The following is a 16,220-nucleotide window of genomic DNA, read 5'->3' as shown; positions in this document are numbered from 1 at the left end:
GGGTTTATCGGGAGAGTCGGTAGGCCGGGGAGGGGCGTTGGTGGGCTAAGGAGTAGCGTCTATGGGCGACTGAGTGGTGGTTGGTGGTGGTTAGGGAAAGGGAATGCAAAAGACTAGGGGTGGGGAATCAATTTGAAATAAAAATAGGTAAACTCAAAAATAAAAATGGAGAAAGAAAATGATTAAACAAACAACAACAATTCAACAAAGATGGAAGATTTCCCTAAAAATTGTTGAATTGTAAATTAATTCCCGATTTGCGTTGGTTTAAAACTTATTCCCACAATATTGTCCACGTAGGTTTGGTAGTTTTTTTTTTTTTTTTTTTTTTTTTTTTTTTTTTTTTTTTTTGCAAAGAACCGCTAACGGTGATAGCGGTTCTATACTTATAAAACCGCTAATGTCGTTAGCGGTTCTTGTATTAGGCTCTTGTATAAGAAAACTTCACAAGTTAAAACTTAATATAAGAACCGCTAACAACGTTAGCGGTTTTATAACAAGTATAGAACCGCTATCACCGTTAGCGGTTCTTTGTAAAAAAAAAAAAACACCAAACCTTTTTCCAATCCTACGTGGACAATATTATGGGAATAAGTTTTTAAACCGACGCAAATAGAGAATTAATTTACACTTCAACAATTTTTATGGAAATCGTTCCAACAAAGATACCCTTTCTCTTTGATAATTAACCCCAACCAAACAACCCCTAAATTATACAACTAAAACCTTAAAACATTCCCCCTCACTCAAAAATTCTAAACAAACCAAAAAACACACTCACTCCTGCAACTCGTGTAAAAATGGCGTCAAAGTTAACAGAACCTTTTTCAATAGATCCTTCGTTTGACAAAGACAGGCACGTACGATTCCTAGACATGATGTACGAATTACTACCCAGTGATTATGAGTCTCAAGAGATCAACCATCTTACTCTTGCTTACTTTACTCTCTCTTCTCTCGACATTCTTGGTGCTTTAGATCGGGTACTTTCTTCTTCCAATTTCTTGCCTTTAGTATGTCATTATTCTTAATTTTATTGATAAAATATTGTATTTCATTTACCCATTATACATTGTTCAAAATTGTTGAGATTGCTTGGGAATTTTTGGGGATTTTTTGTTCATATTTTTTTTTTTTTTTTTTTTTTTTTTTTTTTGGTTTAAGTTTGAATTATACCCGTTATACATTGTTCGTAAATCGTAAAGATGTGTTTTGATTATGTTAATAATATCAAATGATGTAGTTTTGAGAGGGAATTTGTGATATTGTTGATTAAGTGATTAGTACTCTATATTATTGTGTTATATACACTTTGAATTCTGAATCTTGTTATAGTTTAGATGGTTGAATGTAAGTATTTGCATTAGTAATTTCTGAAATTTAGATGATTTCTGATTTGATGAATTTGGTTTGGTTTGGTTTGGCTTGGATTGTCATGGATTATATGGTTGACAGTTGATATTCGAATTATGAGATAAGCAAGAATTTGGTTTTGCATAAAGTTTCAACATTGTAGAGAATTTGTTTATGTTACTTAACTTCTTAATTTAGAACAATGTGTATGTCAGTTGCTAAGGTCACGAACTTAAGTCAGGATGTTTTGCTACACTGCCATAATTCCGGGACTTTTTGTCACAAGACAAAGCTTTTGCTACAACTTTGGAAAGATTTTAACTGAGTTCTGTTAATTGGGTGTTATTTAATGACTGACAAAGTGGTAGAGAGCTTCATCTGGTCTTTGCTCATTTTTCTCTTTCTATTTTCCGTTTATCTTTGGGTTGACTTCTATTCTTGTACAGCTTTGGGGGAATATAGGGTGGAAGGAATGAAGATTTTTTACCACAATTTATATGTGCTTCTCAGACCATCTCTAATGGTGAGAGACTCAAGTTTGAGTATTGAAACACAAAATGAGTTATTTTTTTTACCTCCAATGGTGATACCATAACCACTTATCAATTTAGCAACTCATAAGAAGTTTAATTTTCCAATGGTGAGATTCTCTAAAATATACAAATGTCACTTTCAATTTATGGCCCACAAAATCCATTTCTTTTTTAATATCAAATATTGTAAGATTAAAAAATAATTTAAAAAAAGGGTAAAACTTAAATAAATTACAAAATATATTAGATTAATGACATGGGGCCCACACTTTTTGTCAAATGAGACTCAAAGTTGAGTATCTAAACTTAACAACTTTCTTTTGGAGTTGCTAAGTTTAGATACCAACTTATTGGTATACATTGCAAAAAATACTCTCTCTCTCTCTCTCCTAAAAATACTCACTTGAGTCTCACCATTGGAGAGGGTCTGAAAATATCCAAGCTTGGTATGCCCCTGAGGCACAGTTAGTTGGTAGTATGGGTAAGAGTGTGCACCCCGTGGAGGACTATAGACTCAGTCTGCCTCAAGCATATCTTAATAAAAAGTTTAGCGGTATTAGATGTAAATTTTGGAAATTATCATGTGTTTCACTGTGTGCTAGCATTGTGCGCTATGTTTCTGTTAGGTTGAGGGGCTCACAAACTGTGCAATCAACAATATTATTTGCAGAATCATAGACAGGAATATTAAAAGAAGAACAACAGAGTACTCTGAAGAATTATACGTGGAAAATCTTCTCTTTGCCAGAGAGGAGTAAAACCACCAAATTTGCATTTAGCCCAATAAACTAAAACTCTCTGTCCCTCTTAGGGTTCTCTATCCTGACGGATATGAGAATTGTGTTCTTAAGTGGATCAATAGGCTGCTTATATTAGTTTACAATTTGTTTCCTAACCCTAGTCAACTAAATGCATTTTTGGAGGAGAAATGAGACCACACAACCGTGTACCCAATACCACACAGCCGTATCTGGCAGAATATTTGTAGTCTTCTTGGCTACTGGTACACAGTTGTGTGCCATTACCTGCACTGCAGATAGTGCAGAATGCTATCATACAGTGCCAGATGCGAGTTTGATGCCTCCACATGAATGCGCCTTTAATTTCCTATGTCTGTTTCCCTCTCTAAACATCCTCTCATGTCAAACCATTTCTACAAACCAACATTTTCTTGGTCACATACAAAAGGGGTATGTGAAATACATATCTGAAATTGAAACTAGCTTCTTGTGAGAAACCATCTCACTTTTCACTTCACCATCACTTCTGTCCTCCTTGGTGCCTAATATGTGGAAATTTCTTCATTTTTTTTCTTCAATTGTCATTCAATTTTCTTATGCTTTATTTTGGAGGAAGGAACTCATTACGAACTAACCAAATTTGTATTCTGGAAGCTCATAGAGTTTGGAACTTTCCAAATCCACCCCTCTTAAAATGACACTAAAATACTGGTCTTAATACTATTCTAATCTGATTGCTCATATGTATTTGATTGATTTTGATAGAAGTTCAAGTCTTCTACTTTGGTAGCTTCTACATAGTGCATACAGGTTCCGTGTGAAAACAAATGGAATTGATGGGAAAAAATTTATAAGTAAGAATTTCAGTCATAGATATTGATTTTTTTTTTTTTTTTTTTTTTAAAATCTACTCTTTTAGACATAGCAGTATATTGGAGCCTGATACTTCGCTACTGAGCCCAATTTCGCTACTCTTTGCAAGTTTTTCTTAATGTTGCTCCTTAGGCCATTTCTTAAAATTTCATCATGGACAACAATGTCATCTTCAGTATTTGCTGATTATCTTTGCTTGTACCTATGATGTTTTGACATTTGACTTGTACTCTTCTTTTTCTTAAATTTTCTTCAAGGAAATAAGCACGACTTATTTTGTGTTTGCTAGTGATATGAATTTAACTTAATTCTATTTGCAGTTGTCCAGGTGCTGTTATCTCGTGATAATAATAGAAGCAGCCGCTGTTGTTTATCCTTGAAACATTTTATGCTGTGTCTATATTGATTTGGTGGTTGAGAAAGAGATGGCTAGATTGAGGAAGGGGGAATAGGAGAGAGATTTGAGAAAGTGAAAGAGAAAGAGAACATGAAAAAAAATTGTATTTAATCCAATTATTTTGTGGAGATCTTTGTGTTAGGGTAGAGCTCTTGTACTTATATATAAGCTTTGCAGTTGGTATGGTACCAGCCAGTAAAGTTGTAGAATAACTGTATTGACATGTACAGATTTTATTTTGCATATGTTGGACCATTTTTAACATCATATCATATATCTCATATGGTGGATTCATGCCTCTGTTCATCATGTGTTGTATGGCTTGTTTTAAAGTGTTAAGCTGTTTGACTAATAGGTTGACAAGGAAGCAATAGTTGCATGGGTATTGTCTTTTCAGGCTCATAAAGAAGAACAAGATGACTTGAGAAGCGGTAAGTGAGTTTGGCCTTTTGTTTTGTTTTGTTTTTTGTTTTTTTTTCTTCTTTTTATTTTATCGATAGAGGGGAAGGGAGGGGGTTTAAGGTAGACTTTTTAAATTATCCTGGATTAATATTTTGTAACACAGAAATATTTGATGTACAATCTTGGTGACGTAGGACAATTTTATGGATTTCTTGGTTCAAGGTCATCACAGTTTCCAGCAGATGCTCTCAAGGTTTGTTTTGAATTCTAATAGTGTGGAACTACTTGGGTTGATTATGAATTATGCACAAAGGTTATAAGAAGCTAATTACAGCAATTTCTTACTCTTTGTCTGCTGCTGCAGAATTCAAATTGTAACAGTAGTCATTTGGCAAGCACGTATAGTGCTTTAGCTATACTGAAGATCCTTGGCTATGATTTTTCTTTGTTTGATTCTGGATCCATACTGAGATCTATGAGAAACCTTCAACAACCTGATGGGAGGTATGCTCTTCTCATGCTTTCATTTCCCTTTCATATATCTAGTCTTTTGTATACTTCATTTATCTCTGATGCCAACTTCTGAAGTTTTGAATAGGACCTGCCATCTTTAGGGCTATGAAAACAAGCAAACCACATTTTATTCTGGCACACTTTGACTACTCTTTTCTTTTCCTTTCTATTTTTCAGATGGAGATATTATGCTATGCACTAGCTGACTTGTCTTTTCTATTTCTTTTAAATGCATCAAAACAGATGCTATAGTGATGTTAAGGTAGATTTGATATGTTGTTAATGTTGCAAGTTTTAACATAGAACAGTGGACTTTAGATGTGCTACTTAAAGTTATACTGATACTAGATTTCTTTTTTGACTTGCGAGTTAAATCATTGTGCTTATTGGACTATTGGAGGATAGGTTTATTGGTGTACTCAATGGTTGTACCACACTCATGTTATATTGCAGTTGTTTTCTGTACATAATTTGAGAAAATGCTATTTTAGCAAAATTATCATATTTAAGGAAGTAAAATTTGTTTCAGCTTGCAGTGACCTGAATTGTTGGAGATGGGTGTTGGTGGTACAATTTTTGTTTGTAGCTTAGAAGGCTGTTTTCATTTGCAGATTTTTTAGTCCTAAACCAAGAGCCGAAAGCTGTAGTTGTAGGCTTATAGCAGCGGTCTCTGATGATTGTTTTTGGGTACATGATTTCTTATTCTTTCAGACTGTATTTATAATGAAGATGTTGAATTGTCAATCAGGCTTGTGCTAAGTTGTACTTCCTCCTTTCTTTAATAGTTGCAACACACACTTTTTCACGCTATTTAAGAAAAGTGGGGTTCACATGATGTAATACACTTTAAAATGGGGTGAGAGGTTTTTTGGAGTATAATTTAGTGGGCCATGTGCTTTAAATAAGAGGAATAGTACAAATTTTTCCCAAAAAACTTTCCATTTATATTGTGTTGCAAGTATTGTGACATTTTCATTTTAGGGAAGTGTTGCAAGTATTAAAAAAACGGAGGATGTATTATTTTTTAGAATCAAATAACAATAAATTTCTGTAAAGATGGAAGCAAAAAAAAAAAAAAAAAAAGGAATTCTTGTTTATGCTGCCTGAGATTTCTTACGTGCTTATTTCATTTACTATTTATTTGCTACTTCTCTTCACAGTGTTGATTTTGGCATTCTAAGGAAGCCTGAAATATGCGTGCAAACTGTTGTGCTAGGTGCTTTTGATATTTGTGATTTAGACTCTATATTATAGAATGTTGTCAGCCTGTGAAATGCTGAGGCACTTTCAGAAGTTATATGTATCACAGTATTAGTTACTACTTACTATTTTAATATGTATCACAGTATTAGTTACTACTTACTATTTCAATCTATTAAATGGAAACAACTGTGCTCTTGGGAAATATGCTCTTGAAGCACACATCCTATTTAAGTTATTAAGAAACTAAGCACATGCAAATTTTCACCAATTCTCTTACATCCACATTTGCCCCTTCTACTATGATTCTGTAGCCATGAACTATTGTTGTTATGGGGTGCATGATTGTTACTTTTTTCATTTTTACAGTTTTATGCCCATCCATATTGGGGCTGAGGCAGATCTGCGGTTTGTGTATTGTGCTGGTAAGATGAGAGCTTTACTTCTATACTTAAAACATTTTTTAAGATGATTTCGTGCAGTATTATTACTGTTATACCCTTACTTTCCATTTGGTTTTCTTTGTGACAATCAGCTGCCATTTCCTATCTGCTGGGTGACTGGACTGGAATGGACAAAGAGATGGCAAAGCAATATATTTTGAACTGTCAGGTCTATTTGAAAACCTTTTGCTATATTGCAGTTATTGACATGCCTTGTTCTTCCAAACTTGTTATCCTGATGCTGAATTGAGTTGTATGATCCTGTTTTTGCAGTCATATGATGGTGGCTTTGGTTTGTGCCCTGGTCTGGAATCCCATGGTGAGTAGATAAAGCTTGACTTTTAAACCAGCTTTATACATGTATTTTTAAATGCTCCATTTTTTTTTGTTTATGTAAGTGTTAGCAAATTGTCAATTTCTTGAGGCACATAATTTCTGGTTCGAGTTACCTTGCCCTTTTATTCCTGCCATTTAGTTTCCTTGTCAATATAATGTATACCTATGCACTAGTGATACAGGCGGTGCAACATACTGCGCAATTGCATCTCTACGACTGATGGGCTTTATGGAAGATGATCTTATCTCCAAGGGTGTATCATCCTCAATCATAGACATTCCTGTGCTCCTCGATTGGATGATGCAGGTTTGCTTTTCAACAATATATAGATAGCGTTTGCATTGTCGAAGTCATTATTTTTGTTGTTTTTAGGAAGATTTGTCAAAAACTACCTTTTAAAATGAAGTTTTGTCAAAAACTACCTTTTAAAATGAAGTTTTGTCAAAAACCACCTTTTAATTTTTTGTTTTGTAAGAAGCTACCTATTTCTAAACTTGACGAATTCCGGCATTGACTATCCTTTTTGGGCATTAACCACCCATGTGATTGCTACAAACACACACATCACCACCATTGCCTCCCCACTGAACCACGCCAAAACTCACCCCTCAAAACCACCCAATCACCTCCAAAACCACCTACCTACGCCCAAAAATCAACTCAAGAAGAAACCTTAACATCCCAAACCCATCACATCTTCTTCGAATTTTCAAAACGAGCCCATACACTGTCAAAACAACTTGAAAAACTTGGATAATCACACAACCTAGACTTAAAGCAACCCTAATCATTAAAAAAAGGAAATTTTGTCAAACCCATTAAAACCACTTTTTTTGTGAAAAACCACCCACAATAAAAAAAAGTTGTAAAACACCACCCAAACTAAAAAAATGTTGCAAAAAGCCACCCACTGCCAAAAACAGGTCGTTGACCATCATCCCCCGACGTTGACCACACTAGAAAACCCCTAGAATTCACAGGAAAGTCTAGCTGCCCCTCCCCCTCGAAACCCCTAACATTCACTCCCCATTGGAAACTCCTAGTATTCACTCCCCCTCCACCTCGAAAATCACTCCGACCATATTTTCCGGTGGTGGTATAGGGTTTTTCATTATTTTCGAGTGAGTTTTAGGGGTTTTCGAAGGGGGTGGGGAGGAGGAATAACGGCTAGATGTTTTCCGGTAAATTCTAAGGGTTTTTAAGGGGATAGGGCGGGTGGTCAACGCCAAGGGAGGGCGGTCAACATCGGCAAATATGGTCAACAACCTTTTTTGGCCGTTGGTGGCTTTTTGCAACATTTTTTTTAGTTTGGGTGGTTTTTTACAAAAATTTTTATTGTGGGTGGTTTTTCACAAAAAAGTGTTTTTAGTGGGTGGTTTTTGACAAATTAAATCTAAGAGAGATAAAGATAAAAGGGAAGGAGAGAGGGGGGTGGGGAGGGGAGGTGGCTGAGGAGGAGGAGGAGGGGGAAAGGGGAAGTCAAGGTGGTGGAGAGGGAAGAGGAGGTGGTGAGGTAGCCATGGCATGAGAGAGAATGAGAGTTAAAGGTCAACAGTCGGAATCTAGCTAAAGGTGGTCTTTGGTAAAAACAAATAATTCCTCCGTTTTTTATTAGATACATTACTTTCTATATATGGAAGTTTCTGCATGATTGTCCCTTTTAGTCAATAAATTCTACCTTTCCCATATCATATGGGATCTCTTTATTTTTTCTCTCTATCTCTCTCTACTCCAAATCTTGCCTAGGAGTCTGCAATTTTAAAAATGATGCATCTAATGAAAAACGAAAGAAGTGTGATTAAGGTAAAAAAAAATAATTATAATGTGGTTTCGAACAAAATCTATCTTTTAAAAGGTGGTTTTTGACAAATTTTCCTTGTTTTATTTTTATCCTTTATAACAATATTTTGTTCAACTTATATTTTTTAATGATAAATCATAATTAAACAGTGTAGAAGTTGTTAGAAGCACTCTTATAATCAAATTGACGTACTTATGCTGAGGAATTGAAACAGTAAAACCGTAACTTATACCACTAAAATTCTTGGATATCCTATAAAAACAATAATGTTACCTTATTTTTGTTAATCAAATTAAACTTGTCAAACATTACTTTTTTTCCAATTACAGAAAACATCACGTGTGCTTTGTCCAGGGGGGCAGAGCATAAAAAAAATAAATAAAAAAAATTAATGATACTAAATGATGTTGAATTGGATTCTGGATTCTTACTCGGAATTCGGAAATGTATTGTTTTGAGTGTCTGTGAAGCCACAATTCTTATCAAGATCAAGTAGTGTCTGGCATTTGTCTTAATGCCTAAATTATATGGAGTTCCAGAAATAATTGTCATTATTATAGTGTAACTTGTTCCAATTTAATCTGTGGATTGAGAGTATTATTTAATCTAATAAAAAGTATTTCCTCAATCTTTAAATAATGCAGAGTGGACCATCATACCATTTGTTTTATTTTTATTTTTAATCAAGGTAATTTTGGTCTTCCACTCATGCTGTTAAATTTCCTATCCTATTTTGTTGTTAGTGAAAGTCCTTGTGGTGACTAGAAATAGTGGAATCTATATTTAACCCTAAGTGATATGAAATAACCAAGGAAAGACAAGTAAAAGGGAGGAGAAATCAAGTAACAACAAGTTCAAACCAACAAACCAAGATAACCTATCTCAAATTCACAAAGATAGATGAAATAGGGGTCTTAATCAAAGCCAACACCAAGTAAAGCTAAGATTAAGGTGTAACCACAAAGATTACAAGAGATGCAATCACAAAGAAAGCAAGATAATCACAAAGATTATGGTAGAGAGTGAAAGTCTCTTGATTACAAAGTTCAACAAAAATTAATATGCAAAAACGTCTTAAAACAACTTAAATAGTTCGCACAAACTGGCAGAAAAACGGGAAAAGGTTCGGCCGAACTCTGGGTAAGTTCGGTCGAACTTGTGGGTAGGTTCGGTCGAACTTTTTGAGTTCGGCCACTCCTGCAAAGGTGCAAAAATCAGCTCTGAAACTGCCTGGGAGTTCGGGCGAACCACAGTGTAGGTTCGGCCGAACTTTCCTGCTTCTGGACAGCTCAACTTCAAACGTTCATAACTTCTTCGTTTCTCGCTCAAATTTTGCATGTGACCGGTCGTTGGAAATCTCTTGAACTCTACTTTCACCTCCAACTTGAATCACCTAAAAATTCCTTGTAACGAAGGAGATATGGCTGAATGAAGTAGCTGCATCATATATTGATAAGCTTCTTTTCTTCAAGTGTGATGATGGTTAGCCCCGAAAGGTGACCTCCAAGGAGCTTGGCCCTACTTCGTGTCATGACACGTGGCATGTCTTCCACTTCTTCCACTAAGTTCCATGCACCCGCGTCACTAAGAGTTGAACATATATCTTTGTAAACATTAGTTTATAGATTGATGATTTAATTTCATGTGGTATTATGACAATTTTCATGCAATTTTCTTGCTTCAGAGACAAGCTGCAGATGGTGGATTTCAGGGAAGACTAAACAAACCCAGTGACACATGCTATGCGTTCTGGTAATTTTGGGGTAGACTATGCTGTAGTTATATGGTAAACCTAGTCACATGCTTGTTTTGTCATCCTGAAGATGAAAATTTTTCGCATACAGGGTGGGTGGAGTGTTGAAGATCTTGGGAGGCAGCAAATTTGTTAACAAGGATGCTTTGCGTGATTCGCTACTGACTTGTCAATCTGTGGTAAGTGATTCTCTAACCAAGGGCCTGTAACTAAATCCCCTTCTAACCCCCCCTTTTATGTCCAAATAATTCAAATTACACTTGAAATGGGCTATATGGCCATGTTTGTCATAAGTTTATCAAAGCTTCTCTGGTAGTGTGCCTCATGTTTATGCTTATTCATTAGATAGTTGCATGCTTTTCTGTAAAAACCAGAAGCTGATGGTTCTGCATATCGAGAATCTTCTTGATAATGGTGGCAAATTCTTTCTTAATAATCATGATTATTTCTTTCATATAGTATATGATGAATCTCTTTTTCCGGTGGAAATGATAATTTTGTTTTTTCTGTAGTATGGCGGTTTCAGTAAATTCCCAGGGGAATTGCCGGAGCTTTATCACTCATATTACGGGTTCTCTGCATATAGTCTGTTGGATGAACCTACGCTGAACTCTCTCTGTGTTGAACTTGGCATAACGAAGAGAGCTGCATTTGGATCTTGAATTAAGATTTCATTCATTGAAATTTGATCTACTTGAGGCACAGATTGTATCATATCATTCGTTGTACACTACAACAGAGAACAAGAAGCATGCAACTTCAAGGCTGGTTAGACATACTACTGATTGGAGAAGTGACTCGAACTTTTTTCTATAGGTTTTCAGCCAAAGTTTCTTCAACCCCGAAAACTGTATAAGTTGGATAAAATATGTAGGTCGTGATATTTAGAGAAGAAAAAATATGCCACTGGCAGTGCTTTGCTCTTGAACAATATGTAAATTCTCCTCTTTATTTCTTTTCCTTTTTTTTTTCCCTTCTTCTCTGGTACCTTTGTTCAATGTTGGTTTGATTGTTCCAGCCTTGAGAGTACAGACATTTCAATGTTGATTGATAGAAAGCGAGTTTTTTACAATGAAATACATGGCAATTCTTTTTACCTACAGATATTTGATATGATCATCATTTATTTTACAGAGTATGTTTTTTGACCGATGATAGTGAGACTGAACAAATATGTGCTTCTTTCTTTAAGACTCAGATTCCTCTGATCTATATTTATTAACCTGTGGTTTCATCCTTGACTGAGTCCCGATCAAATGGAACTTCCAGGCAGCTATCGTAGCTTCTCTCTACAACATACTTCTATCAACCACATCCACAGCAAAATTCCCAAAGGTTGGTAAATACAAAGTAGGGGTTGATTATGAACAACCTCATAAAAAGTCATCTGTACCGCCGTGTGAAAATGAGTATGCCACCGTTTTTCAGTAGGAAGCCACGAACATCAATCCTTAGGAATATCGCAACACATGCATCAAACATCTATTGATAGCCTCAGTTTGGCCATCTATTTTAGGGTGGTATGCTGATGACATAAAGAACTCAAAGTACCATGTAATGAGAATTGAGAACACGCCTTTCTAAAATGTATCCAAGAGAACTTAAACTGTTGTTACTTACTATGCTCCTAGGCCACCCAGCAGCTTGCAAGTGTTGTCTAAGGAGTTGTTTGGCCTAGTTTTTCAAACTGTTTATCAATCTAAGAAATAGAAACTGGATCATAAAGGGAATTTTAAGAGCAAAACCACTTTTTTAAGAAGCCCAAAATAGCTTGTATGAAGGGTAATATACTAACATGAGAAGCACCAATTTGGAGGTTCTCAAGGGCTATTTCTAATTTTCTAGGAGAGTTCTTCATACCTTTTTTTTTTTTTTTTTTTTACCAAAAGACTACTAACACCCCATTTAAAAAAAAAAAAAAAAAAAAAAAAAAAAAAAAAAAAAATCCCTCTTCTCTCTCATAAACATTACTGAGCTCTATAATTTTTCACATTCGTCATTGAGAAACGTTATAGAGAGAACATTTGGTATATGGAAAATATTATCAATTATGTATTGGAAACATAAAAGAAACTTGTTGCGGCTACTATGACTATGTATAACTATATAAGAGACATGCACTTAATTAAAGATTTGGAATTTGATAAATGTGATCCGGATCCTTATTATATTTTTGAATTTGAAGGGGACGAGAAAATTAGAGGAAAGACAACTTAGTAACTACTTTAGAAGAACATGACGGATTGACGGTTGATTTTAGTATGGAGTTTATTCGCCACGATATTGCTACTTCCCTAATGAGTCGTGGATTGTAACATTATTGGATATTTATTAGGAATTTTACTATTAGACATTCTGGTTCAATAATGAGTAATTATGATCATATGAAACTTTTGAATATGATTTCTTTATATTTTGACAAAATAATCTCTTGTCAGGTTTTGGTTCCGTTTCGAAACCTGTTCCCCCTAGCAGGTAGCACTATCAAGTTGGATTGATTGTTTAGTTTTGATTTGGATTGAGACATTCATTTGTATGGAAAGTTGGTTTGGGTTGATTCAAAATAGTGGGTCACTTGGTTTGATAATTTTTCACATGATTTCATTTTGGATCAAGTCATAAACGTCTTGGTTTGTAATTTGATTAGGTCATAATCAGTTGGGGAATTTGTGTATGAACAAGGGTCACAAAAATAGCAAACAATTAGAACAGAAAATCTTCGAGGCGTGAACGGAATCACTTTCCCAAAAGTATAATTCCGACCCTATACTACAACCGGGTTTTCACGGAAATTTACTTAGGAGATACAACGAAGAAACAATTGCAATCACAAGTAGGATGATTACAAAACAATGTAAAATAAGCCTTTGGATTTATGATGATGATAAATAAATATTGCAATTGATTTTCTCAAGAAAGAAAAATAAAGAAAACAACTTTTCTTCTTGAAAAGTATCTGACAACATATGTTCCTTTAGAACATATTTATATTAAATGCAAAATAACCAACCTCCAGGAAGAAAACTGTTCAACTTCGATGAAACCAACCGTCACAAATACGAATAGCCCAGACTCGTGCCCGATCGGGCTGCCACCGCCCGATCGGGCTAATCTGAATGACGATTAATGGTGGTTCTCGCGCCCTATCGGGCGGTGGTGGCCCGATCGGGCAAAATCCAGCGAATAAACTTTCATCGTTCTCGCGCCCTATAGGGCGGTAAAAGCCCGATCGGGCGGCTACCCTGTCTTTTCCTTCACTCCTCTCGCGCCCGATCGGGCGGTAACCACCCTGACCGGGCGGCTGATCGGACTCCATGAAAGACAAATACAGAGCTTCTCTAATCCGAGAATCATGTTTCTCGTTGCTTCTTTGTACTTTCTTCAAGACATTATTTGCTTTTAATAATCTTTATTAATTAATTCACAACACCTTAGCCTAAGTAAATTAATTAATTAACATGAATTTTGTCTAAATTCTTAAAATTATTCAACAATCCTCCCCCATTTTGAGAATTAAACTAGACACATTGAAAATACATCATCATCACAAAACAATCTTATGCATAAATGAAAGTGTACATAGACTTGAACTCCCACTTAGTGCAATATACAATTCAAGAATCCGTATCCATTTGGTATCGTAAAACGTTTGAACCAAAGCAACACATTTGGAAACTTGAAGGTATTACACACACAAGATTAATTACTTAAATACATATTAGCTTGACACTATAAGCCATGTGTCCATATCTATTCATAAGTACATCAAAGCTACACCCCTAATAGCTTCTTGAAGCGGCTAAACCTCGTACTTATATAGGTAGAGTTCCAACATGCTCCTGTGACCAAAGCACTTTTATCAGGAATTCTATTAAGTTTAAAACAACCTCTTTTCATCACAGAAAACCGGAACTTTACCTTGGATGAATAAACAAGTTCCCAATCATCAATTAAGAGAATTAATCTCATTGAACTTAAGACCCAACGTCTTATTGGGCGTTAAGTTGAGATTCTCCTAATTGTGATTATTTAGGGCTCCAATCCTAAACCGATTGCCATCCTACTGTTAACATCTCTAGCCAATGCCTTTGTAAAACAATCGGCGAGATTAAGGTCCGTTCGAACATAATCAATAGTGATAACACTATCCTTGATAAGTCCTTGGATGTAACTATGTCGTACTCCAATATGCCTTGACTTACCATTATAAACTTGGCTATAAGCCCTTGCCAAGGTAGCATTGTTATCACAATGTATCACTATTGGTGATATTGGTTTTGGCAACAAAGGAATCTCAAACATGAGATCCTTTAACCATTCGGCTTCTTTACCAGTTGAATGCAAAGCAATGAACTCTGACGTCATTGTGGAGTCCGCAATGCAAGTTTGTTTCTTTAAAGCCCATGAAATGGCACCTCCCCCATATCGGAAAACCCATCCACTTGTGGAGGAATGATCTTTGTTAGAGATCCAACTTGCATCCAAATACCTTTCTACAACCGAAGGATATCCACTATAAGACAAACCAAATTCCTTGGTATTCTTCAAGTACTTCAACAAGCGTCGAACCGCTTGCCAATGTAGCATACTAGGCTTGCTAGTGTACCTGCTCAGTTGACCAACTGCATAAGCAATATCTGGTCTAGTACTTGTCATGGCATACATCAAACAACCTATTACTCTAGCATATTCAAGTTGTGAAACCGCATAACCTTAATTAGGTATCAACTTTATGCTAGGATCCATAGGTGTTGAATAAAGAGAAGTAGTGTCTTCACTCACATTGAATTTCTTGAGCACTTTCTCAATGTAATGAGATTGTGACAAGATCAACTTTTCTTTTTCCCTCTTTATCCTTATGCCCAAGATGACATCCGCTTCCCCCATGTCTTTCATGGAAAACTTTAAACTAAGGAATGACTTTGTCTTTTCAACTTGTGACAAATCAGTTCCAAACATCAACATGTCATCTACATATAGACAAATTATGACACCTTGACCATTGTCATCAAATTTGCTATAAATACACTTGTCTGAATTGTTCAACTTAAAACCATTAGACAACACAACCTCATCAAATTTTTGATGTCATTTCTTAGGTGCTTGCTTTAGCCCATACAAAGATTTATCAACTTGCAAACCTTTTCTTCCTGACCTTCCACAACAAACCCTTCCGGTTATCGTATGTAAACTTCTTCCTCTGGATATCCATTCAAGAATGCTGTCTTGACATCCATTTGATGGATCACAAGATTGTGGATAGCCGCAAGTGCTATCAACAATCTTATAGTTGAGATTCTAGCAACAGGTGCATATGTATCGAAATAATCGATACCAGGTTTTTGTGTAAAACCTTGTGCCACTAACCGGGCTTTGAACTTTTCAACCGTTCCATCAATCCTCAATTTTCTTTTGAAGATCCATTTGCACCCAATTGGTTTACATTTTGGTGGTAAAGTAGCTAAAACCCAAGTATTGTTTCCCATGATGGATTTCATCTCATCATTAATAGCTTCCTTCCAAAATGGAGCATCACGAGACCTCATAGCCTCATCATAGGTCAAAGGATCATCTTCCACATTAAAAATGTATGGAAATTGTGTTGAAACATATTCCCTTGATCCTTCAACTAAGTACACATGAAAGTCCGGGCCAAAAGAATTTTCTTTCCTTGCCCTCTTACTTCTCCTAGGTTGTGATGATGATGTAGATGCCTCCTCTAAATGAGTTTTGTCATCCACCTCTTGATCAATGACAATTTGATCAATACTTTGAGCATTGGCATTTAGAGTTATGTCCTTTGGTCTAGGAATTGAAGAAAATCGATTTTCATCAAACAATGCATCCCTTGACTCAATGGTGGGGTGAACCGACA

At 35.7% G+C, this 16,220-nt stretch overlaps 1 protein-coding gene across 1 annotated transcript; it reads left to right on the top strand.

The window, feature by feature from the left end:
• The first annotated feature begins 747 nt into the window (after window positions 1-747).
• LOC145556158 (geranylgeranyl transferase type-1 subunit beta-like) lies at window positions 748-11,413 on the top strand. The gene is made up of 11 exons (XM_081617803.1): window positions 748-983; window positions 4,252-4,327; window positions 4,493-4,551; window positions 4,663-4,802; window positions 6,381-6,436; window positions 6,547-6,623; window positions 6,728-6,773; window positions 6,973-7,097; window positions 10,277-10,344; window positions 10,437-10,524; window positions 10,858-11,413. Exons 1-11 carry the CDS (start codon window positions 801-803, stop codon window positions 11,005-11,007), a joined length of 1,068 nt encoding a protein of 355 aa, XP_081473929.1. The 5' UTR covers window positions 748-800; the 3' UTR covers window positions 11,008-11,413.
• Window positions 11,414-16,220: the final 4,807 nt, after the last annotated feature.

Source organism: Chenopodium album, chromosome 8 (assembly GCF_948465745.1).
Source record: "Chenopodium album chromosome 8, dcCheAlbu1.1, whole genome shotgun sequence".
NCBI classification, from domain to species: Eukaryota; Viridiplantae; Streptophyta; class Magnoliopsida; order Caryophyllales; family Amaranthaceae; genus Chenopodium; species Chenopodium album.
Note: the sequence above shows the minus strand (reverse complement) of the source record. Positions and strands in the feature narration are given on the sequence as shown.